The sequence below is a fragment of the Carassius auratus genome, chromosome 26 (assembly GCF_003368295.1).
Source record: "Carassius auratus strain Wakin chromosome 26, ASM336829v1, whole genome shotgun sequence".
In the NCBI taxonomy this organism is placed as follows: Eukaryota; Metazoa; Chordata; class Actinopteri; order Cypriniformes; family Cyprinidae; genus Carassius; species Carassius auratus.
Window position 1 is genome coordinate 17,103,693 of NC_039268.1, and position 27,232 is coordinate 17,130,924.

Genomic DNA, 27,232 nt, shown 5'->3' on the forward strand with positions numbered 1-27,232 from the left:
TTAACCTGATGGATAATGAAATTAAATGTCCATTACGTAAAAAAAAGAAGAAAGAACCATTCACCATTCAGTCAAAGGTTGTTTTAAGAACCATCTCTTTCTTACCTTTTTCTAATCTGAAGAACCTTCGGTAACACTTTAGTATAGGGTCCAATTCACACTGATAACTAGCTGCTTATTAGCATGTCCATTAGTAACATATTGGCTGTTCATTAGTGCTTATAAAGTACATATAATGCATGACATTCATAATCCTACCCAATACCCTAAACTTAACAACTACCTTATAAACTATTAATAAGCAGCAAATAAGGAGTTAATTGAGGCAAAAGTCATAGTTAATGGTTAGTTAACAGTGAGAATTGGACCCTAAAATAAAGTGTGACCGAACCTTCTTTCGCCAGAAAGACCATTTAGACAAAAAAGGTTCTTCTATGGCATTGTGAAGTGCCTTTAATTTTAAGAGTGTTCAAGGACAGATTAGTTATTAATAAATACTTGTTTTATGTGGTTTCTTGCACACTACTATTTTATGAAAGTAAACACTTTAACCATAAGCGTGATTTGTAAACTAATACATTTTGATATTTCTGTCACATACAGTAACTAGCTCTATGTGTATTGCTTTCTTGATGTAGTAAACTTGCTCGGTAGCTCACCTGGTTAAGCACTGCATTTTTGATGTGGAGTAATCAAGTATTAGCCCAGTGAGCCACGAGAATAGATAAAACGTTTCAAGATTTGTAGAAGTCAGCAAATGTGCCTTTATTTCACGTTAATTAACACTATAGGTTCGGTTTAGTGCATGTACTGTTATGAGAAAAAAATAGCCATGATGACAAGGTCAAAACTGTCTAATGAAAATGGTCATTGCTCACTTTTGAGTATTTTTGGCCAGTAATTAATTACAGTAATTTGTATCCTAGTAATTAATAAACACCAGATGGTCAGCTTGTGTAAACTGTTTGATCAAGTGAGAAATGGTTTAAAAGTCAACTAGAAGAGATTTGTGTGTTTCTTCATGTTTGCTCTCACCAAAACAAACACACACATTGGCTGCACAAAATAAAAAAATAAAATAAAAAAAACTACTGATTTAAACAGCATCTAAAAATTGAGGGCAACTTCAAACAGACACGATGAGAGGGAAAGGGGGTGGATGGGTGAAGATACAAAAATGCTGACCATATGCTCACAGGGAAAGGGGCAAACAGATAATGTGTGTGTTACACTATACACGAGTTCCCTGCTAAGCACACGCGGACGTGAAAACAAGCACACATGTGCTAACATACACCCGTATGCACACACACAGTGCACACCTGTTTCTGTTAACGCAGGCAATCACCCGTATGACAGGTTTCGGCCATCTTGTTAAATAATGCATGGAATTTTTCTTTCAAGTTGTCAACGCAGGGGGAAAAAAAGTATCTCTCGCTGCTTCTCTCCGCTCTTCTGATGTCATCCTTGATGCTGATTTTCCTTGACTGCATTCCATCTTTCTGATGAAGGCCGTTTTTTCTTCTCTCCTAAATTCTACTTGTCCACAGCTGTTCTCTCTAGGAATGCTGCACTCTCTTCCTCCTAAACTCTTGTGAGAATGGCTTTTGAAGTCCACATTATCCTTGTTAGTTTTTGCCACAGTTAATATATGGCTGCTGTGTTTGAAGACTCAAGATTTTATGTGAAGCCTAAAAAAAATCTGTCTAGGAAATACTGCCAACACTAACACTAAAAGAAGTGAAATGTTTCTTTTTGTTGTTTGTACCTTCTTTTATCAGAGAATCCTAAATAAATAAACTACATATTAAAATATATTAAAAATAGAAAATATTATTTTTAATTTAAATAATATCTAATACTATTACTGTTTTTATTGGTGTATAATTCAATATTTTATTTTTATTAATCATATATATATATATATATATATATAGAGAGAGAGAGAGAGAGAGAGAGAGAGAGAGAGAGAGAGAGAGAGAGAGAGTGAGAGAGAGAGAGAGAGAGAGAGAGAGAGATAAAATATTTTTAAATACAAAATTAGACAATAAATAAGTAAAATCAGAAAAGCCACATAAGGCATATAAGTTGCACACTTTTGAAATGCTTTGCATCATCCAAAAAAAATAAAAAATAAATTCTACTTATGCATGTACACACAAAAATACTGTAAAAATGCAACATTATCCATTTACACATTTTCTAATTTAACTTAGCTTGTATGCACCCCTGCACAAAATGTCTTGTTTTATCTCAAGGGCTGGTGTACTATTAACTTTTCTTCTGTCTGTTGTTGGTCTTCTCTAAATGCACAATCAAGCAGCAGTCATTAATGTCACCATTAGTCTCTGTAAACCAAGCACAACCCTGCAACATGGGCCCCCTGAGCGAGCTCCGTGATGGGGCTCATCTCACCCAAAAAGCCCAGGTTACTATTGCAAGGCCATCTGTCTGGCACATCTACAGATTGCACTTTAAGCAAGCTGCCTTGAAGGAACACAAACACACATTAACAAACAAATTGTGTAAGCACAAGTCCTGAACCTGTATTAGTGTTGAGCTCATCTGAATCGAATTCTGAGCCGTCTTGGGTCTTGTGTAGATTCATCATCATCTTCATCTTCTGTATCTTCAAAGCTTCAGCCATGGCAGCTGTTGTTAGACCTACAATACATTCAAGAACAATCACAAACAACTGTGTACATGCACAAAATACTCCACATCTCATTGGTTTTTGCAATACAGCAATGGAGTAATAAAATGGAGACAACTTCAAATGTGTCTCCTCAACAGTTTTACTAGACATATCAACAAGCTGAGCTCAAATTTGCATGATTTTCTCTAAACAAGTGGCAAAAATTCGAGATAAATTTTCGGTTTAGCAAAGATGAAATTGACGATGCGGACTTGCCATGAACGCCAAAGAGAAATGCACATTTCATATGGATTACATAATCAGAGAGTAGCCTATTTATTTTGTTTTGAATATTTTAGTTTAAAAGTAGATATTTCAAGCTTTTTGTAATATATAGTCTATATTTCTCAAATCTGTGAGGTACAAGCTGAGTTTCGGCATCCTCAGTTCACATGCAATGCAAGTGATCCTGCCGGCGCCTTATTACATTGTCTGCTATATATTTGCTTCTTATTCATAAAATACGGGCAATTGATTGATAAAACGTTGATCAAAATTAAGATACAATTTATAGAAAATGAAAATCTTTTAAAAAGAGTTTTCTATAAAACAAACCGCCTCCATTTCTATGTGCAGACTGAGCTTGTGCGTCATCTTCGCGCCAGTAATTCAACAAATAAAGTGTAGGCTTATATTTCAAAATTGTAGTATAGTCTAGTACTATACAAAGGTTTAATTGGCATCTTTATTTAAAAGGATTTCTATTTCAAGTATTTCAAGTGTTTTGGAACTTTCTATTCATTGTATGTATAACGGTTGCCACAAATATATTAAGCAGCAAAAAAATTTTCAACATTGAAACAGAAACTTAACTAATATTTAAGCACTAATAATAATTAGTAATAAATGAGCACCAGAATATTAATCTGACAACTAGAATGAATTCTGAAAGATCATGTGACACTGATAACTTAAAAAAAAAAAAATCAGCTTTACCATAAAGGGAAAAATAACTTTTTAATATATATTGAAATAGAGAGCAGTTCTTTCAAAAACATAAAAAAGCTTATTTGGTTTTGAATACCTTAATACACTGGTTTCAGGCTGCTAAGAGATGTGCTATTTATGGAGCACATTAGCCTAAAGTTACAGCAATAAATTCCTCAGTTGACAGTAAACGGACATTGTCACCAGCAGCAGGGTTTAGTCAGAGCAACTGGAGGGTCACAGTAAGATAAGGGACCTGAATTAGCTCTCTGTTAGCTGGACTGCATTATTTATATGCATATCATGGAAGCAGTCCAAGAAATAGCCATCTGCCAATCAATCACTTTAAACTCCTCCCACCAGCAGCACAATTAGCCAGGCAAAGAGCTCTGGCCTTGGTTTCCCATCAAAAAAAGTATTGATTAGCAACAGACAGTCAATTCTCTGAACTAGTGATTGATTTTAAAATTGCTGCCTCTCTCATTATAATTCAAACATTTCATTTCACAACTCTGTAACTCTGAAGATGTCCATTGTGTTTGTGTGTGTGGTTTTGTATATGTGTTTGGGTCAGCTTGTGTATTGTATTTGAAAAGGTCATGGTTTTCCCTCGCATTGTGACAAAGGCGATGAAAAGTGCAGGTGAGGCTGACTGCTGATAAGGAGAAAAATAATGGACCACTCACACACACAAAGACACAAGTAAAGAGTGGCATATTCCCTCAGGAGAGCAAAGGCTGCTTGGCTAATCATGACTTTAAAATCTCTATGTAAATGCTGACTGTCTAAATCTAGTATACAGCTGTTAAATGAGCTTCGCTGTGGACTCGTGGGAAAAACAATCTTCAGAGACTTGAGGTGAGCTACATCATCTGTTTGACAAGATGGAAAGCCATCGTTCATGTGAAGTGAGATTGTCCTGAGGGGGGAACTCTATTCCTTCAGCTCTTACGGTATAGCAGAAACAAAGTCACAGCCACACAAAATGTGAGAATAATAAAGACAAATATAGTAGTTTCTCCAAAAAAATTGTTTGTCACTCAAAGTTATGATACAACTTTGAGCACTGTAACTTAAATTACTGTTTTTCTTATAGAATGGTTCTTATCAAATAGTTTTTGAGGACTTTAAGCACACAAGTTACACAAACAACTTTATGGTACTTCATGTCATTTTTTGAGCTTGGCAGTAATGCAAATCACATGGTCAGTTTTGTTATGGAAAAGAGCAGCTTGGACATTCCACTAAATATCTCCATTTGCACATTTGCATTCCATATTTGACCTAGGAATGATGAATTATTATTTTTGGGTGAAATATTCCAGGTACAGAGAAAATGCTCAGCCATATACACAAACATTTACTGTTTTAAAACATTTTGGATCAGTACGTTTTTTTTTTCCTGTAAAGAAACGACTTCTTTATTCACGATGCATTAAAATTGGTTAAAGTGACAATGATGTTGGAAAAGATTTCTACATCAAATAAATTCTGTTCAAGTGTTCTGTTTTGAACACTTATAATAATATAAGTTTTTTGAGCAGCAAATCAGCAAATTAGAATGATTTCTGAAGGATCACGTGACACTGAAGACTAGAATAATGATGCTGAACATTTACCACCACAGGAATAAATTACATTTTGAAACATTCAAATACAAAACGGTTATTTTAAATTGTAATAACATTTTACAATATTGCAATATTGTCTTTATTTATTTTTTTCTCAACAACATTAAATAATAATTATAATAATAATGAAAGTAGCACTTTAGTACAGGGACCAATTCTCTATATTAACTAGTTACTGATTAGCATGTTTATTAATACCATATTGGCTTTTTATTAGTAAAGCACATACTCTGTATGACCATATTCTACATCCCTAATCCTACCCAGTCCCTAAACTTTCCTTACTAACCATTGATGAGCAACAAATTAGAAGTTTATTGAGGCAAAAGTTGTAATTAATGGTTTGTTAATAAAATGTGACCATTAAATCTTACCAAATCCAAACTATTGAATGGTAGTGTATACTGTATATAAAAGCATTTTTCTTTAAGGTAGCTTGGAGCTATTGCATGTGTGTAAACACATCTTTTCTTTCCTCTCTTCTGCTCCGTTTGGCACCACCCCCTGCTGTCTGTCATTGCCCTGAGTGACAAACAATCCAGAAAATTCCAAAACATGCCAACAAGGTCACTTTGTTGCCTTATGAGAATATGAAAATTAAAGATTTAAATGAATGTCAGTCACATTTTACTTACCTAATCTGAGAGAGAGAAAACAAAGTATCATAATGAAGTCTCTGATTGCACTATATCTTAGCAAATCTTAGCACAGTTTGAAACATTGTTCAGATCACTTCTGAAGCTCTAGAGAAACAGAGATTACACTTGTATCTTTTTATCTCTCTCTCATGTAAACAATCTGAAAAGCATTTCAGTTCCCGTCTAAGAGAAACTGAGATATTAAACTCAGTTCTGATTTTCTTTCTTCTCTAAGCAAACAAAATGCAAAGCAAAATACTATCATGCCTTCAATGTGTTTTCTGGCCTGTTGTATTTTGCTGTTAGAATATAATCACTGATTCACTCACCATGTTTTATTTTTTTACCCAACTGCCATAGCCCCAAACGATTGACTGAGCACTTGGCAAATCAAAGCAAACTGCCCTAATCGCATTCCTAACGAGTTCTGACATCTGGCACTTGGCAATGCCAAGACTCTAAGTGACATCTCCACGGTAACTGCTCAAACACGGCAGAATATCACTGCAAGTCTAGCGCATCTTCCATGGTGACCCCACAACTTTGTGTGTGTGAGAAGGAGAGGGAATACTTTTTGCAGCGCCATTACTGTACACATACACATGTGCTGATAAGAACAGTATATAGCAAATTATTTTTGCAAGGGTCTTAAAATAAAGTCTTAAAAATGCCACTGACATCATATTTATGGGAGTGACCTTTTTTCACAGAGAAACGGGTAATATTAGGGAGTATTTAAAAGGTAGTAACTTAAAATAAAAACTATAATATATAAAAAAATAAAACAGCTATATATATAAAATACAGAAAGACTAACTGAACTTGTGATGGTTGAAACTTTACTTCCCTTTCAGTCGGTCACTCTCGATATCACGTCGTTGACTGATTAATTGGGTTATTGCTTCGATAGACCAATCTACGTCGATGGAAAACTAAATGAGCCAATGCACAATGGCATGCAATTATTGCATCCAGCTGCTGCTGATCACAGCATGAGTATTATAAGGCAGCAGGTGCAATGCATACCAGCTTTTCGCTGTGCACCTCAGCACTAAAAGAGCATTTCTTAAAGAGCAAATTTCTTTAAAAGAGCTTCACGGGTGCATCTTTGTAAAGACGACGGATCATCCTCCTAAGGATGCCATTTCACCCGTGCATTTCCGGGTGCGGTCTTTACCTGGCAACGGGTGATGGTCATGATTGCTGCCTCACGTGTCTGTGCATCAAGCACCCTGAGGTGGCCTTCGTGGATGAGTCATGTTCCCACCGCGGGAAGATGACCATCTGTGAGCTGCCAACCAGGCTCTGCTATCCTCAGGACGGCGGAGACCCGCTGCCGTGATCTGGGGCTTGTCTGTCGGCAGATAGACGAGAACCACTTCCAGTAGTAGCGCGGGTGGTTTGAGGATTACAGTGGTGACAAACTCAGCAGGAAACCATCCCTCTTGGCACCATCACTCTTCTTGCACCCTCTCCAACGAGCGTACCAGCGGTATCCAGTTAGCCTCCCCTGAACAGATATCGATCTCAATATCGGAGGGAGAGCTGTCCGATGAAGATTCATGCTACCGCCCTCCAGGATGGTGGCAAAGCCTGAATCTGATCCAGAGATGACCACTATGCTTTCCCGGGCCACCGAGAGGTTAGGGCTCGAGTGGAAATCTCCACTGTGTCCCCGAGCCCTTGAGGCGGGATGATTGGTTTCTCGAGGTGGCTTGGCTGGTTCTCAGCACCCCACCATTGTGCCTTTCTTCCTCGAAGTGCATGACGAGCTCACCAGGTAGTGGATGGCACTTTTTCCTGCCAAAAACCGGCCGGTGGGCTTCTCCTCCCTCACTACCTTTGACGGTGATGCAGCTTAAGGATATTTGTTGATTCCCCCAGTGGAGTGGGCAGTAGCAACACAATTGTGTCCCAAGTCTGCCTCCTGCTGGCGGGGAGACCTGGTGCTTCCTTCCCGGGCCTATAGGCATTTGTGTGCACTCATGTTGTAACTCACCCACCACCTCCTCCTTTGGAGTCAGAAAGTTCTGAGGTCACTTCGTGCTGTTCACATTCTGGGCCTGCTCAACCGTAGAGCCGATGAGCTGTCTCGAGCAATGCTCCCGGGAGAATGGCGACTCCATCCCCTGATGGTCCAGCTGATTTGGAGACAGTTTGGAGCCGCCCAGGTAGAGCTGTTTGCTTCTCCAGAGACCTCTCACTGCCGGTTATTCTACACTCTGCACTCTGCATGGATGCACTGGCACACAGCTGGCCACAGGGCCAACACAAATATGCGTTTCGTCCAGTGAGCCTTCTCATAAAAACACTGTGCAAAGTCCGGGAGGACAAGGAACAAGTCTTGCTAGTGGTGCCACGTTGGCCCACTCGGACCTGGTTCCCAGAACCAGTGCTCCTCGTGACAGATCCTCATGACAGCCCCTCCTTAGCCGATTCCTCTGAGGAAGGATCTACCGACTCAGAGACGGGGCACCGTTTGGCACTCGCGTCCAGACCTTTGGAAACTCCATGTCTGGTCCCTAGATGGGAGGTTCTAGGTGACCTACCCCATGATGTAGTGAACATCATCATTTCAGCAAGAGCACCGTCTACACGAAATGCTTATGCCTTGAAGCAGAACACTATGGTGGTGTTCTTCTCGCCAAGAGGACCCCGAAGATGCTTGATTGTGTTTGTGCCTTCCTTTCTGCAGAAAGGTCTTCCTCCACCCTCAAAGTCCAGCTTTCCACTATTGCTACGTACCATGACCCCGTGAATAGAGGGTACGGTAGGGTACCTGCATGCATTTTCAGATGACGATTCGTGCCTAGAGTTTGGGCTGGCTGACTCCCGGCTAATCCTGGGCCTCAGCCTGGCTACATGCTCATGGGTTCCACTACACCTTTCAAAGGCCAAGTGGTGAACCTGCAAGCGCTGTACCTGGAGGAAGCAGACCCAAGATGCCATAACCCTGGCTTATCAGGCACAGGGTGTGTCCTGCCCATTCAGGTTGTGAGCTCACTAAACTAGAAGTGTTGCATCCTCCCGGTCGCTGGCTCGTGGTGCCTCACTGAACAGATATTTGTAGAGCTGCGGGCTGGGTGACCGCTAACATGTTCGCTAGGTTCTATAGCCTTCGTGTAGATCCGGTATCCTCCTGTGTTCTCACCTCAAACAGGTAGTGGCACCGAGAGGCCTTAGTTAGTGTCGGCTTGTTAAAACTGCTCCAGAGTGTCCTTACTGTAGACCGTTTTGAGATCCTCCATCACCCTAGGCAGCTGGACATGGCGGAACGTCCGGTGCCAGGCCTTTATGATGAATCCATGAGATCCATGGAAGGCTGGATTCCATATTGAGACCTAAGCGGTACTCGTATGCGTATAGTCCACGGTCCCATCGTCATGGTTGCTGTACTACCGCTGAGCCACTGGGTCACTGGCTCGGCTCCTCAGCGAAAATCTGGTATGCATTGCACCTGCTGCCTTATTATACTCATGCTGTGATCAGCGGCAGATGGTGCATTGTGCATTGACTTTTTTAGTTTACAGTTGAAGTAGATTGGTCTATCGAAGTGATATCCCAATTAGTCGGTCACCGACATGACGTCTCCATTCCCTCCTTCAGGGAACGAGGGTTACCATACGTAACCGAGACAGTCTTAAGGCTAGTAATCATAAAGAACTACTGGTACAAATGCATATGGGATCACAATTTAAAAATAGGTCATAAAAATAAAGTCTATGATGGTTAATGCCCAGGTATTTTGGATCTGAGGTGGGAAAATATGATTTCTTGAAGGTTAAGTAGTTACTGTTTCACATATAAAATAAAAAATAAAAAAAAACAGTATTTAAAAATTAGAGTTAATTATATTTCCAAGACATTATCTGGCAAAACATCACTGTTTCCTGAGAATTAGCCATAATTGTCTAAAAGTGGGAAGGACATGTCCCCTTCCAGGTATAATCATTTCTACACTCCTGATTCTGGCAGAAATAAGACATTTCTTGGGGCAGATTTCAGCACATTTTCAGCATCCACCCTTTCCAAAGTGATACAGTAGAGCTGAGAAGCAAGGACGGGGGATGTGAGGCTCATGGCCAGTGAGAGGAAGAGGGAAATAGAGAGGGATGAACAGATGGATGAGTGATCCCGCTGGGGTGTGTCATTCATCACTGTCACCCGTAAAAGAAGGTGCATGAAAGATGACCGAACAGAGTGGCAAAAAGGGAGAGAGAGAATGAAAGATGAGCAGAAGGACAGCAGAGGAGGGAGTGAGTTAAGCATATACTTTTCATATGGTAAAAGGGGCTGTGAGTGAGTAAATTGAGGCTCAACTAAATTTACAGCATACAGAACGTGTTGAAAAACGAGACGGGTGTTTGTACGCTTGCGTTTACCTGTGGGTGACAACAGGGCTGGAGACAGAAGGCTGTTTGCTCTGTGGTGGAGGATTCTGGGGCTTTCTTGCACACCGGCCCCATAGGAACGCTTCGGTGGGCGACCTGGACGAGAGCTGTGAAAGGTGAAAACACACATTAGTATAGTGCCCATCATTAAGGACAACAGAGACATTTAAAATTCATATACATTATTTTAACGGTTTTGCATTAAATTTAGAAAGTTTCCAAGTATTTCAGCTGTTTCCCCCCCAAATCCCAGCATGTAAAAAAAAATATTATTATTATTATACACTACCATTCAAAATTTGGTAATGTTTTTTATAGGTTTCTTATGCTCACAAGCTGCTTTGTATGATAAAAATAAAATAAAATAAAAAATACTGCATAAAAATACAGTAAAAACAATAATATTGTTTAATATTATAATAATTTGACATAACTGTTTTCTGTTTTAGAATATAATTTATTTATGTGATGGTAAAGTTTATTTCAGCAGCTATTTCTTCAGTCTTCAGTGTCACATGATCATTCAGATATCATAAAAATATGTTGATTTTATGCTCAGGAAACATTTAATTAATAGGGTTAAAAATATAAATTCCGCTTAATATTTTTTAGCAAACTTCTTTTTTTCAGGATTCTTAAGTGAAAAGAAAGTTCAAATGAATAGCATTTATTTAAAATAGAAGTGAAACATCATATATGTCTTTATTGTCATTTTTTGCAGAATAAAAGTATTTATTTATAAAAACATCTGATCAACAGTAGTGTATTTACACTTAATGTAAACATGAGTTTCTAACATCTGGAACTGGAAAGGCTTTATAAAAATCAGAGCAAGAAAAGCTTTCTAAAGGTTCAGCTGTAGACTGTTCAATAAACTTCAGAATGGGTGCATTTGTTTTTCCCAATAGCTCTTCACTTGCTCTTTGTCTGTCACCTGTCAATCACAGGATATGAAACAGCGAAATAGCCAAAACAGAGTATACAGACTGTCCAGTCAGTAAGGGTGATGGGAGGTAACAGGAGGAGAAAGAGAAAGGACAGCCGGTAGCTTTTCTTGCATGTCTTGCTTTTGTTTATAACTCCAAAAGTTCATCTCAGGGGTAGAGACACAATCTCTGAGCAGTCAAAGGTTAAAAGACACTGAGGGGCTTTTGGCCCTTGAGGAATGTAGAAGAAAAAAAGAGAGGGACATTTAAACAGAGACCCGTGACTGACAGAGAAACAGACTGAGTTTAACATCTCTCCATTGATTTATGTGGTAATGGGAGACGACGACAAGAATGTGATCTGTCCTCTGATACAGCAACAATCATAAACCCATATGTGAATAACAAATAAATGAAATTGACAAACAGTAAACTAAAGTGAACCAGTAGAATTTTTATTTAAAGTGGGGATATTCTACGCCTTTTCTAGCACTTTTAACTTTTTTACATTTCCTCCCTAATATTGTGACTGATATCAGTTTAAATCAAGGTTTATTTTTATTTTTTTTGTGAGTTGGTGGAGAATTAGTTTGAATACGTACAATCGGAATATGTAGCTAATGAGACAAATTCATACAGATTTGTTACTAACTCAACAAAATTGAAATTTGCACCAATTTAGTCAAGGTTGCCTAATTCTGAGGGTCTATTTTAAACTAAGTGCAAATAGCCTGTCTTGTTGTAGAGTCTATTTACACTAACTCCACCCACCAACATTGTGGTTGGGCTAGACAACATTACAAAAGACAGCTGTCAAAAAAAGCTCCAGCGGCTTAGGTGGTAAAATGTGTAGTGCAGACTTTTTGAAGTGACCGACCCAAGTTCTGCTTTTTGCCAAACTTTTTCTTGTCCCTTTCCACATCTCATATCACATCGGCATCAAGTAGGTCTAGGGTTAGGGTTAGGGTAAGGTGTAGAGAGGGCTATAGTCTTAAGACTAAGACTAACACAATTTCAAAATCCCTCATCACTTGAATTAAGATTATAATAATTTAAATTTAAAAAGCACAAAATCAGACATTAGCATTTCTTTTTACTTAGATTTTTACATTTCCAGCACTGGAACACAATCAGCCAAACAAAAGCATTTGGGAACTCGTGGCCTAGTGGTTAGAGAGTTTGATTCCTAACCCTAGGGTTGTGGGTTTGAGTCTTGGGCTGGCAAAAACACGACTTAGGTGCCCTTGAGCAATGAACCGAACCCCCAACTGCTGCCCAGGCATCGCAGCATAAATGGCTGCCCACTGTTCACGGTCTGTGTGTGTGTGTGTGTTCACTACTGTGTGTGTGCACTTTGGAAGGGTTAAAGGGGGTGTGAAATGCTATTTCATGCATACTGAGTTTTTTATACTGTTAAAGAGTTAGATTCCCATGCTAAACATGGACAAAGTTTCAAAAATTAAGTTGTACATTTGAAGGAGTATTTCTGTTCCAAAAATACTCCTTCCGGTTTGTCACAAGTTTCGGAAAGTTTTTTTCGAGTATGGCTCTGTGTGACGTTAGATGGAGCGGAATTTCCTTATAAGGGTCCTGAGGGCACGTCTGCCGGAAGAGCGCGCGCTCCCGTATAGCGAGGCTGAGAGCACAACAGATGTTCACTGATCAGAGCGAGAGCGTCGTGAAATGTCACAAAAGAAGTGTGGGACCAGTGGATGGAGTTTATTTTAACAGAGCATCAACGGAGTTGTGCAAGTGTTTTTGTTTGTTCCCTGCATTTCGAAGATGCTTGTTTTACAAACAAGGCCCAGTTTGACGCCGGATTTGCACATCGTTTATTTCTTAAGGATAATGCAGTCCCAACGAAAAAGGGTCACGATCCTGTGTTGGAACCGCAGGCGGTGAGTAAAACTGCTTCAAATATCTCTGTGTTGTTAACTTAGCTATCGGCGCGTAAGCACATCAAGTAAACAACATGCGATGTTGTCATCAAACTGCACTTTCCACATGTACAGCTAAAAAAAAAAAAAAAAAAGACGACATAAAGTGGAACTTAGTCATTTTCCAAAACCGCCAAGCAAATATATACAGTTTCAGTACATACCACATAGAGACGTTGTTGCTGATGCAGCTCTTGTTAAATTTCAGCCTCGGGATCTGATTCTGGATCATAAATATACGCTGAATCTGACTGTTAGCCATGGTTTGTTTTGGATGTTTTTTTTCTCACGGTGTCACAGCTTCCAAACAAAAGCCTACTCGCGCTCGTGATTCTTAAGCTCCGCCCACACGTCACGCCTCCAGCCGGTCGTGTTTTTCCGGGAAAAATCAGTACAGACTATCTTTATCTTATGAATATAATAAAACTAAAGACTTTTTGGAGTTATGAAGGATGCAGTACTACTCTATAGGTACTCAAGATTAGCAGGATATTGAGTGAAAACGAGCATTTCACCCCCCCTTTAAATGCTGAGCATGAATTCTGAGTATGGGTCACCATACTTGGTTGTATGTCACTTTCACTTTTCATCAGAATAGCTTTGCTTTACTAACTGGCCTTTAAATGGCTGGAGACATTGTGCACATCAAAAACAAGCAAAGCAACAAATTAACATTATTCAACATATCCTACCTTTTTGCTGAAAATATATTCAGATTTAACCCACTTTGTAATTGTTAACATTCACAAATAACTGTACATTTAATTACACTTTTTTTCAGTAACTCTAATGGATTACAGTTACATTGATTTTGCTTTTAAATTACGCAATGTCGTTACAAGTAGTCTAGTTACTCCCCAACATGAACTGTTTAAACTAGACATTTACATTTTCTGAAGGAAATATGAAAATATATCTGCGCAAAACTGTCACGATTCAAAAGAGCACACATTCAAGTCTATGTATGATACGGATCCCTCTTTCAAAAGTCTATGGAATCTTTAAATTGCTTTTATTGGCTTCCAGATCACTTCGAAAAATAATAGCTCAGGCTCTCCTCAGCAAGCCACACAATTTTGCAATTATTCATGTCTGTATGATAAACGGTGCAGGGCGAGTTTGTCACTGAAATGTAATACTCTAGTACTTTAAAAGAGCACAGAAAATCCTGTTTTCTCTGATATGGCCCCTTTGAAATCTCAGAGTATTAACACAGGCTCAGCAGCAGTTTAGATTTTAAACAGAGTAAATGTAATAAGGCAATGCGATTTTGAAATAATAAGGATCGTGTATGCTTTTTGCACGCTTAATTAGTCCGATGCCTAAAAGAGCCACAAGCATATGCGGATGAATCCCAACAGAGAGAAAGAAAGAGAAGGGAAAAAAGCATTTCCACGGCAGTTCAGCTGCTCATATCTCTCTTTTCATCCCGGTGTGTAATGTTTATACATCCACTAACCCGCTGTGTCAGCCTAACAGGAATGTGTGCAGTGTGTGTGGGACGGTGTGTTGATGTAAGGGGGTGTGAATGGTTTCCTCTTTCTTAAAAGCACAGACAAAAGGAAGAACGCTGTTTACAAAGCTTACAGTAATACAGCTCTTGGAGACGCTCATTCATTGATCTCTTGATACCACTTCTCTCTTCCTCTCTTTCTCTCGCTCTGTCTTTCAGTGCACACGCACGGAAACACAAAAAAGCTAATCCAGATCTACTGACAACAGCTCTTTTGTTCTGTATTATCAGAGAGAAAAGAATCCCTCTCTTTTAGTGAACGACAGGATGAGCCACTGATGGAAGCGATGCAGTCATGCAGAGGTCACTGGCACACACAAACTCTCAGAAAAATAACTGATTGTAGGCACTGGAAAAACTCTGGCTAGACAGGCATGTCATGCCAGTATTATGGCGTCAGATAAGACTGCATTTCTGTAGCTCAACAGGTACTGCAAGATGCTGTAAATGCCAAGGTCACAGGTTTGATTCACAGGGAACAAAAATAGTTGCCGCATTTGCATTTATAATCTTATATGGATTATAATTAATAGGACGATTATGTAATATAAATTAAATCATGTAAACATTTTTAACCGCACCATATATATATATATATATATAAAAATCTTTATTTTAAACTTTTTTTTTTTTTAAATAAAACTGAAAATGAATCTTAATCTTAATGAGCAAAATAAGAGCTTCCTGTCCATTCTGCTCCCAATGCAAGAGTGTGTTTTTAAAAATGTGATTTAGGTAATCATCGACCAAGTATTTAATTTAACCATATATTTAATATAATACATTTCTCAATGAAAATACTACAACAGTTGAAGTGTTGTTGGTGCCGTTCATGCAAAAAAAATTGTTTTGTATACTCTAGAGTGTAGGTGAAAATATTATTACATTTTATCAAAGAAAAGCTCTGCATATAACATATCAGACCACACCCAAGAGTCTGTTACTATGGAAACCTGTTCTCAATCAATACTCTGTCATCGACTATGATTGGTGGCAGATGGAGGACAAGGGAGGATTCCCCCAGAGATCAAAGACATATTACTAAAGCTCAGGCTCACACACACACACACACACAGTTCAACATTTTGTCAATCACACACACACACACACACAAACAGAGAGGGTAGCGCTGCTATTTATTGCCGTGATAGATATCAAACAGCTGTCATAGGCGTTGACCACAGGTCTCACTACAGTTCCTCTTTACATCTATAAATGTTTAATAACTATAACTGTTAAGGTGAATCTCTCAGAAACAAGTCACAAAACTGGTTCACCTTTCACCCCAAAATTTAAAGGAAAAAATTATTTATTGTCTTATATAAAATAAACTAAATAAACATATTTGTCTAATTTGCAGACCATTTAAAGTGTGTTTAGAGCCATTAAAAACATGTTAGACAACATTGCTTTCCATCACATTTAAGCATGCATGTGTTGTAGTGAAAAAAATGGGTTTTTTTTGTAATAAATCTTATTATATATAGCAAATGTTATTATATTATTATAAGATTATATTTTAATATAGATTTTATTGTATTTTTTATTCACTCTGAGGGAGTTACTTAATAGTCTGGTAAATAAAGTTGCAAAACAAGAACTTAAAGATCCCAAGGATATCACTTTCTTATTATTATAGCAAATATTGTTTTATTAGAGCAATTTTAATTGGATTATATCTTCTTAAATCATAAATATATCAAAAACAACCAAAATAAAACACTTATAACACTTTAAACACTAATAAGATGAAATAACTGTTTACCTGCATATCATTGTGACCATTAACCAATGTCGAAGAACCATGAACATGCACTTACAGTATGTGTTACCTAATTATTAATGTATTACTTTAAAATCTAACAGGGTACTACAAAGAAAATATATTAGGTGAAATAGGTATGAAAAAAAAATCCCTGCTCTGAATATAATTGATTACATGCGATCAGTTACTACCAGCACTAACAACCTATACAATACAACATCTCCCTGCACTATGGTAGATACAGTATTGCAAACATATTAAAAGTTATATTCATGCTTTATTGCTTTGCTTGGTTGCATGATACACCTGAACTGACATGCTTGATAAGACAAAGCATCTGTTTCTTTGTTTTTTCTACTATGAAGTCATAGTGCTCAGGTCTGGAGGGAATCCCTCCCTTTATTGATTGGTCAAGGTTGTCGTCTTTAATTTCTTTCTTTCCATTTGAGCTTGGTATTGAATTTATGTAGCCCTTTGCATCTTTCTTTGCTACTATCAAGTACGATAATAAGGATAGACAGGCAGCACATACATAAACATAAACTCTCTCTCACACACACAGACACAAGCTTAATCACACCTCCACACACCCATTTATACACATATAATATTACAAAAAGAACACAATGTTCAGGCTATGAAGTCTGACAGTTACTTACTAATACTTAGTACAAGCACACACAACACAATAAGAACTTCCTGTCCATTCTGATCTCAATGAAAGAGTGCGTTTTTAAAAATGTGATTTAGGTAATGATCGACCAAGTATTTAATTCAACCATGAGCATTGCAGATGTAAAAAAAAGAAAGAAAAATATAAGTATTTGCGCATTTTGTACCCAACGCATTTTGAACGCTGAGAATGAAAGCATGGAGGAAATGGACAGAGCGAGAGAGAGAAAAAGAGGCACAGTTTTATCTGCTGCTCTGTTGCTTCACCACACAAAGCCTTCATTCATTCTCTTTATAAAAAGAATCACAGAAGCAAACAGAAAACATTAATGCTGATTTCTATTCATAGAGTGAAAAAGGGAAAGGGGGCACAACAACTGGTGGCTTAAAGCGTTTTTTATTAATGCTTGAGTAAATATAGAAATGTCTTTAAAGGACAAAATCACCAAGCAAATATAGTTTATGATCTGCTCTAAAATTGTGAATTGTGTAAAGATATGTTGGAACTTTCAATTTAATTCCTTTCTGAAAAGAATCAATAGAATTGTGTCAATTATGATTCACAGATAGGAGCAGATAGGTGGTTGCTAGGGTGTTCTGTGTGGTTGCTAGGTGGTCAGGAGCGCCAAGGCTCCTTGACACATTTCAAATCTTCAGGGTTTTGCAATTTGTATTATCATTTTTTTCAGGTGAAATGCACACATCTGATCAGTTAAAGAAATAGTACTTCCAATTTAAGCTGGTTATCCATATACAGACATGGATAAAACCCCTTTTTTTTTTTTTTGCAGTTTGTTTAAATCACAAAAGTATGAGAAATAGTAAAAGTAACACTTACAGTACATTAAGCAAGCATCACTAATGACCACAATTCTGCATTGACTGCTTGCCAGTTTCTGTCTCTACCTCATGAATACCTCTCCTTCTCTCTTCCTGTCTTTCTTTTCCTCTTTGCCTCCTGCATATTAAAACATTTACTTATTCAATTCTCTCTGCTTTCCTCCCTCTCTGTCCTTTTTAGATAGAGGACATATTTGCAAGCCAATAAACAATCCTCTGTGTGTGTGTGTGTGTGTGTGTGTGTATGTGTGTTGGGAAAGTGTCAAGTCAGCACAATCAGGGATGACACCGTGTGATCGGTCAGAGAGACGCGAGCAGCATTCTCAAAAGTGCTACAGGGGAAGGATAGGAAAACTGGGAGAGTGAGTTACAATACAGCACACACAAGACTGAAATAAAGCAATAGACCATGAGAGACATGTTACAGTGATCTTAACACGATTAAAAGGGTTTTCATACACAACAAGAAATTAATAATAAACTTGTGCCAGGAACACATGCATGAAGTCAGGATCGCTGTTCTTCTCACACTACACGACTGTCTGTTGTGTACATACTACATGATGGATCAGCGACGGGGGACAACTCTGTCTGGTCTACAAACTATGTTTCACAACCAAACTCATGTGAAAAGCGATACAGGGAAAAATATTTCTTTTTTGTAAAAATTGCAGCCCACAGGAAATCTTGTGATGCAAGTTGTCTTAATGTTGATTAGCAGCAAATAAAGAAGAAAAGTAGAATATAAAGGAGAGGCTGGTTGCTTGCAGAAGCCATGCTTGCTCGTGTTCTGTTGCAAGACTTTCCCCTAATAGCTGGTTGGTTTCGTTTGTGGCTTAAAACTCTTAGTGCAGCTATTCGCACTAAGAGTAAATAGAGATACAGGCTATTCACACTAAGTGCAAATACCATATTTTACTAGTGATAGATGCTAATTACACTAAGTGCAAATAGCGATGCTGTTTACACTAAGTGCAAATAACACTGGATTCTATTTACACTAAGTACAGCAGTATTTTCTGCTATTTCACGAGTTCACCTGCCCATCCAGTCCTGATGGTTAATGGTAAATGAACTTGGCTTGCTGTCCTTAATGGAGGCTCAAACCTGAGGCTCAGCTTGAGCACAGAGTTCAACCCCCATTTCGGTACTACCAAGAGGGAGAAAGACAGGAGCAGATGTGGAGATGGGGAGGAGGAGGAATGCTAGAAGAACTGATGCTGGGACGGTGCGATGAGAGCTGCTTATATAGGCTTGTAATGATGATTGACAGGACTGAATGATATAGGCTCCTACCGACCGGAACTTCATTTATATTACTTATTGCAAATAGTGCTAATTATCTGCAACTCATAATTGTCGTACATTGTGAAACAGTATGCATTCAATACATATTGAGTGTAAATTATCATTTGAATTCAAATGATTAAATAGATGTCACCTTATTGGGACAATATAATCCCTCCCTGTATACTCTAAACCTATTTTATTTTCAACTTTTCAATTATTTCCTTAATTTTTATTGAAAATAAATGCCTCTCCAATGTGATATGAGATTTTTAAAAGGGAGGGAAAAGGGAGGGAAAAAGGCGGGAAAAAGGCGGCAAAAAGGCGATTCGAAATCTGGTCGATCATGTCCTTTAATATCTATGCCGTTGGAGCCTTTGTTACACAATCATCTTTTGTAGTGTTGACAAGCTCAATCACACGTCGGTTGGCAGAGTTAGAGTAAATAGACTCTGCCAACAAGTTGGGCTATTTGCACTTAGTGTAAATAGACACTGTTTTTTTTTATTATTATTCCTATTGGATTGAATGAGAAAAATACTTCCAAAACCAAGGACGTTAAAAAAGTGAGCATACACTGTTATAATCTAAAGGGTAAATAAAGTGTCACCTCATGTGGTGTTGCTGAACAACTCTTCCCTTAAGTAATTTAATACATTGTGGCTTGATCAATTAGATTTCTCCTTTAAAAGGTAGGCAAAAAAAAAAAAAAAAAAAAACTGGCTTTGAAAGATATACTGTCAAGCATTTTTGTTTTCTTCAAGCCTCTAATGGAGAGGTGAGTAGGAAGAGAGGGCTTATCATGTGTCTAACATCCATCCATAACATCCACACCTCAACAGGAAAAAGCGTGGGGAGGGAGTGTGCGTTTGTCTGCTCGACTGTCTTAAGGGGAAACTGACTGTTTTACAGCAGCTTATCTCCTTCTCTCAGATAAGAGAGCCGAACAGAATTTTTTCAGTGAAACATTATCACAACACATCTATCCATCCGCATGTTACCCGTCCCCACGACCACAATGCAAACACAGAGGCATGACACACTCAACAGAAGTCGTAAACAGGTCATGATGCTAAGGCTAAAACAAGTGAGGTGGAGGATCCGTTTGTCTGAAAACAAGCTGACTCTTGTTGCGTCTAGACGAGATCATTCATTTATGCATCTGTGAACCGCACAAGAGTCAGGTCATGAAAAAAAGATGCCAGATTCCTCCTGTTTCATTCAGTATCTCGAGCCCTTAATGTGCTAACCTGTCACTTAGCGCCTCACAATCAGCTAATCGTTTTGCGTAACATACAGGACTTCTCTTTGTGATCTCACTGCTAAATAAAGCTCTTGTCTCACCACAAACAGTAAAAAGCTCTTAACACTTTTATTATCTGTTTGGCTTCACCTATGTCCATAAAAGATTACACACAATCTTTGAAACCAACTGTAACTGAAAACAAAAGAAACAGGAAGGTTTATATACCAATAAAAATAATACTTATCAAAATTTGGGGTTTTCTGATTCTGTTTTTAATAAAAGTCTTTTATGTTCACCAAGGCTGCATTTATTTGATTAAGAAATATATAAAACAGTAATTTTGTGAAATATCACTTTAATTTAAAATAACTTATATATTTTTATTTTCAGCATCATTACTCCAGTCTTCAGCGTAACATGGTCATTTAGAAATAATTCTAATATGCTGATATTATTTTTAATGCTGAAAAACTTGTGTGACTGTTTCATTCTTTGATGAATAGAAAGTTCAAAAGAACATAATTGATTTGAAATAGATTTTTCCTAACATTTTAAAATGTCCTTACTGCAATTTTTGATCAATTTAATGAATCCTCGATGAATAAAAGTGTTAAAGCGATAGTTCACCCAAAAATTAAAATTAGATGTTTATCTGCTAACCCCCAGGGCATCCAATATGTAGGTGACTTTGTTTCTTCATTAAAACATAAATTATGTTTTTAGCTTCAGTCGTTGCAGTTTCTCAGTCGTTCAATTCATGGCAAATGGTAACAGAATCTATGAGAGTAAAAAAAAAAACATGGACAGACAAATCCAAAATTAAACCTTGCGGCTCGTGACGATATATTGATGAGTAAAGACACAAAAAGAACGGTCTGTGCAAGAAACTGAACAGTATTTATATAGGTTTTTGTTTTGTTAGTTTTTTTTACCTCTGATTCACGCAATGTCTGAACTGTTAGAACTCTTGTGAAAGCGTTTCACAGCAGCAATTGTGTGAGACATTATTTTTCTTCTTCTTCTTGCATTATGGCAGATCGCAGACTTATAAGTGCATTACCACCACCTATCTCTCAAGTGGACCATTGCATGTTCACAAGAGTTCTAACAGTTTGCCTATTGCGTGAGGTAAAAAAACTATAGACGGTTTCAACGGCATCAACATAAACAAACGTTAATGCGCGTGAGCGCTTTTGTGGACCTAACTTAACTTCCGGTAGACTCCAAATAGAATCAATAACAACAGCCAAGTCCCTCTAGAGTAGATATTTTTTTGATAACAAACAAAATGTGTTTTCTGTGTGGATCAGGCGGACTTAATGAAAATGCTAATTCATTATTTGCCAGCAGGAGATGTTTTAAAGCATAGACATAAAGCGCGAGAAATAGAGGTTTCCCCAGTAACAGCTGTAAACAAAGCAGAGCTGGTACGCTCACATGCTGCTTTATCACGCATATAACATGCAAGTCTTCTTTCAGAAATACAGCGATTTAAAAACACCCGTGCCTCGTTTTGATATTTAAACATAAATGTAAGGAATTATTATTATTAAACGTGCAGTACGTTGCGTAATGTAACGTTACTCATGTTTATTTAACGAAGCCTTTTTGAAAATCGATCAGTTTTAAAATTGTGGCGAGTCTCCAAAAATAAATAAATGTATAGGAAACACATCCCGCAGCACAACCACCTGAGCCCAACTTCAGTCTACTCATCACCTTGGCTTTAACTGCGTTGTAGATGGCAGGCAGCCAGACCGATATACACAACACAGACCGGAAGTTAACTTAGGTCCAGGCGCGTGCACCCGATGAGACCGTCTATATAACTACTGTTCAGTTTCTATCACAGACTGATCGTTATGTGTCTTTACAGATCAATGTATCGTCACGAGCCGCAGGGTTTAATATGGCTTTGTCTATGCATGTTTTTTTTTACTCTCATACATTCTGTTACCATTTGCCAACGACTGAATCTCAAAATCATAATTTGTGTTCTACTGAAGAAACAAAGTCACCTACATCTTGGATGCCCTGGGGGTAAGCAGATAAACACATCATTTTCATTTTTGGGTGAACTATCCCTTTAATTTATTTAAAAAACAAAAATCACACTGGCCCCAAACTTTCGAATGGTAGTTTACATCATGTAATTAAAATATTATATCATGATTAAGACTATACTATACTTTCTATAATTTCTAATCAGGTACCAAATTTTTATTATATGAACTTGCAATCTAATGATTGCAGTCTTAGCATAAATGGGCTTTATCATCTGCATGTTACTGATATTTACCTAATCTGTACAATAACTTTCTAAAGAGGAAGTTTGTAATATTTACAGCCTGATTCTTCACAAAGAGGCACAAAGCAGTGACGCAGAAGTCGTACCATCCAACATCCGCCTCTGATGTGGACAAATGTAATTAAGTGTTATCAAAATGTCCACTTCACGCTACACATTAACCTCGCTGAGTGCAACTGCACCCCTAGTGCAGCTCATTAGTACTGAATGTACTGAATGACCTCAGCTGAGACACAACTCAATAAGGAATCAAATGTATGACTGCTGCTCTCATAGTCGTTCACACTCACTGCTTGAAGCATCACATAATGCCATGTTTGGCCTGTTTTACACTGCATGCATTTGCAGTGGCCCCCATATTAACAGGTTACTGGATTCACACTGCAGTGTCTACAGAAATAGAGAAATGTACAAAAGATTATTTCCGCCATGGAATAAAAAAAAAGGGAATTGTGGCTTTTTAATCTTATAATTCTGACTTTCTCACTATATCTCACAAATTGTAGATATTTTTTTTCCCATTAAAAAATTAAAGAATCACCGGTTATAAGCAATTACCTTTTTAATGTTTTTGTTCAGTGGCAAAATAGTGTTATTTTAGTATCACTGATATACCATTATAGTTTTTATTATTATATAATTTATTTTTAAAGTTTTCATTTTCTTTTTAATTTCAATAAGTTTTAGTAACTTTGTTGTGTTTCATCGTCTTTTAATTTTGATATAGTTATTATTATTATTTCTGAATTTAATTTTAGTTATTTTAGTACATCAAGATAAGTGAAAAAAAATTTTATATATAAAATAAATAAATGCCTTTTTTATATATTTTATTTCAGTTAGCATTTATTTTATTTCAAAAAATTTAAATGATTTTCTAGGGTTTTCGTTTTAGGTTTACCTTTAGATTTAGTTAACCTATGTGGGTGGAAACAAGCTTGACATTTTCTCACTTTTGTTCGATAACACTTTATTTCTGGTAGTTCTGAGGTTAAATCTGGTTTGTTTCTTGAGGAAAAGGTGGTATTCCATTAAAAAGCCATAATTGTAAGCTAAAAAGCCACAACCACAAATAAGCTTCCAATGACATGGCTCCACTACAGAGTCAAAAGCTGAATATTAGTATGATCCTAGAAGCTATTCTACATTCATATTATAGCAGACAAAGCAGTCATCCACAGCAGACTCACTATTACATCATGCATTACTTCATACTGACTCAGTCATGATTCAAAAACGTCTGAGGCATAGGCTTGATGTTTTATTGTGCTTAATGTTAATGGTTTCCAAATTCTTAATAAATGGTAATGTTTAGTGCATGACATGCTAGGCAATGAATCAAGCAACCCTTTATATTCTTAGGATCACATATGGTAAGACATCACTGTTTATACAGAGAAATAAAATCATGAGTGTATGTGTGTGTTCGCTACAATATATGTCACAGGTGAATAAGCAGTTCACTCATGCACAGCAGTGTAAACCATCTGCTAGGAAACACAATCCAGACAACACAAAGGTGAAATGTGACCAATACTAAATTCTTAATACTATTAAAATGTATATTGTTCTTCCTGGATTCATTCCATTTTTATTGTATTTTCTCATAAATAACTAATTATGAATGAATTATCAATTTCTTTTAACAGCACAATAGCAAACATATGGCCTCAAAATGAGCAGACATGAACAAAAAGCCATTAAACAGTGGGTTTCATAATTATCTACAAACAAAAGCACTATTAGATGCACTTCTCTCTATCATTTCCTTAAAGAGTCACAGCTTTACATTTCAAAACTCTTTTCAAATGACTAGTCTCCTAATCTCACCAGAGGCAAGACTTTTGACTTTCACACGCCATAAAAATATTTCCTGCAAAGCTCTAAAAAGTATCCAAAAGGTCCTTTGAAACCTGATGACAGGCTTTCTTCAAAACACATGACCTAATATGACAATATATCTCCCCTCTATTCAGTTATGGTCTCTGCACAAACAGACCGCAACAAAGAGAAGGATTAAGACATCACGTTCAAAGCGCCAAATTTTAACCTATTGTCTGCTGTGAATAAAGCACGCCTGTAACTTGACTCTGTAGAGGCTACATGATCCCAGTGTTTTCACAGCACTGTACAAAACATGCTAAAATGTATATGTAGATAATCACTAAGAGATAAAATGAAGCTGTTACTCAAATGAAATGTTTAAATGCATTACATTATTAGACTACAAGCAAGCATAGTCTTTGTTATGTCGAAATGCATGATGTTAGTAATGAAATTAAACACAGGATGCTCCAAACGCACTTAATGGAAAAATGAGCAGTGAGGTCGGAAAGCAAATAAACAGTTTACTATCTTGACCAATGCACATGTGTTTGCATAACAGAGGGAACTGGAAAAATGATCTGTGTCACGTACGTGAGGATCTTAGGGCATTGAACAGGACAGGCATGCACTGGGCTTCAAAGAATGGCAATTACACTTTGGCCACAAAAAATCCACAAGCTGATGCATAACGTGTATTCACAGAACTAATGGTTCCTGACGGAACTATTCCATCTAATTAGAGCCAGGGTTTTCATTTGGGGTCTGTGTACCCCTGGGGGTCCCTGATAGTACTTCACGGTGTCCATGGAGAACATAAGCACATTGTGATGTATTAATGATAGCAAAGGTTCACTAAATGTTTTACCAAGAAAATACCTTTTTCATATTAGCAGTTGCAGGACTTTGCATTGGTGCTGTATTTTTGGTCTGGATCCTTTAAGTTATTAAATATTTTGAAGAAGGAAAAAAAATCTCACTTTGTGTTTTCACTTTCTGGCTTAAGGTCATTTAATTCCTTTTGTGTATCTTAAAGTGAGTCACATTAAAATGTTTTCTTTTGTAATGAATAGATTAATTTGTTTGTTTGCAATTTACTGTAATATTTGAAAAGTTTTAGCGGTCAAATCAATGGATTTTAACTAGGTTATGCCTTTTGACATTTTTGCAGAAATTAAATATTCTTGTATGAAATGAGCATGAACACAAAAATTACATGGCTAAGAACTATCTTTGAGCTAGGGTTTTAAACTAGATTTTAAAAACGTTTCTGTTTTATCGTCCTGGACATTTGCAATCGAGTCAAACTGGGGCTCCACTTGTTGCTTTCTGTTGCCTGCCATTTGAATTGACTTATAAGCAGCATAACGGGACACTATGTTCCTCCACCCTGCCCTGGTGTAAAATACAGTCTGCATCTTCACTGCGATGCGTGTTATGTTTAGGAATAAGAAATTACTAAAGTAAAAGTACTAAAAATATTTATTCGGAGTCTATATGCAATTCAAAATCTAATGCACAATCACCAGTTATTAAAACTATAAACCGAGAAGAAAAAAAAAGTTAAACGAACCTTGCGTTGGTACAGTCGTTGTACAACGCTTCGAAATCCTTTCTGCAAATGAGTTTGCAGCGGTTCACTCCGGGCTGGATGGCACCGAGTCCGCGCAACACGCGCACCTGCTCCACGGTGCACACCACCGGGTTTATATCCAAACGCTTGAGTTTCGTGTACACGGTGTGCAGTCCGCCGACAAGGTGCTTCAAGAAAAGGTCGAAGACTTGGGGGAGACAAATAAGCTCCTGTCCATCAACGTTGAAAGAAGCGACTTTCACTCCGTGCACTTCCACGATTTTGCATTCGTTCGTCGCTGCGCCGCTCGGAAGCGTCGCGTTCAGTGAGTTGATCAGTCTCGGAGAGTCCGCGGGACTCGAGAAGAACGGGTCGGTTCTGAATAGTTTACCGGACACCGCAGAAGTCCCAGAGTGAACCGGAAGAGTCGCAGGAACGGCCATAGTGGTCATTACAATTATTGTTATGATTTGATATGTTCTTTAAGGTCTTATACTTTCTTATTTCTTTCTTTTATATGCCTCCCTCTTTTGAACTGCGTCCACAAAGCAAACCTGGCAGCACCGAGCCGAGCCGAGCGCCTCTCTTTACCCGTGTGAAAATTCAGATCAGCGGAGCGCTTCTCGGTCCGGTTAACTCCGCCTCTCGCTGGAAGAATGATGCTCCATTTTGCCAACCACATGTGCTCCAATTTATGGGTGAAGACTTCACTGGAGGTCGAGAAATTACAGCCCTCCTCCTCTATTGAGCGAGTTTCCATCTTCTCTCAAGCTGTTATGTTATATCCTATTTTTATTTTATTTATTTCATTAATTTTTTTCTCCGAACATGCATAATTATTAATAAGCAGTGTTTATTTATAGTGTGTGCAAATAGCCATTTTTTTGGTTGGGGGAAAGGTTGTTTGCACTAACTCCTCCCACTTTGCTCAGACAATTTATCTAGGGATATGAAGATCCATTTTTTTCCATGACCCTCTGCCCCCAAAAATACAATCTTCACAGGAATTTCCACTCACACATGTATCGCACCGTGTAATACACTTTAAATTGTTCATGC

At 37.7% G+C, this 27,232-nt stretch overlaps 1 protein-coding gene across 5 annotated transcripts in view; it reads right to left on the reverse strand.

Annotated features, from left to right (window-relative positions):
* dachb (dachshund b) overlaps positions 1 to 26,895 on the reverse strand; it is a 35,265-nt gene extending 8,370 nt beyond the window's left edge. For 2 of the 5 annotated variants that reach the window (XM_026204537.1, XM_026204534.1), the window contains exons 1-3: positions 26,174 to 26,893; positions 10,274 to 10,389; positions 2,545 to 2,664 (exon numbers count right to left, since the gene is read on the reverse strand). In XM_026204537.1, coding sequence (XP_026060322.1) covers positions 2,545 to 2,664; positions 10,274 to 10,389; positions 26,174 to 26,625 — 688 coding nt within the window. In that variant the 5' untranslated portion in view covers positions 26,626 to 26,893. Of the gene's footprint in view, positions 1 to 2,544; positions 2,665 to 10,273; positions 10,390 to 26,173 lie in introns of all 5 variants that reach the window. The other 3 variants (XM_026204535.1, XM_026204536.1, XM_026204538.1) reach the window with 3 other exon arrangements.
* Between the last annotated feature and the right edge of the window lie 337 nt (positions 26,896 to 27,232).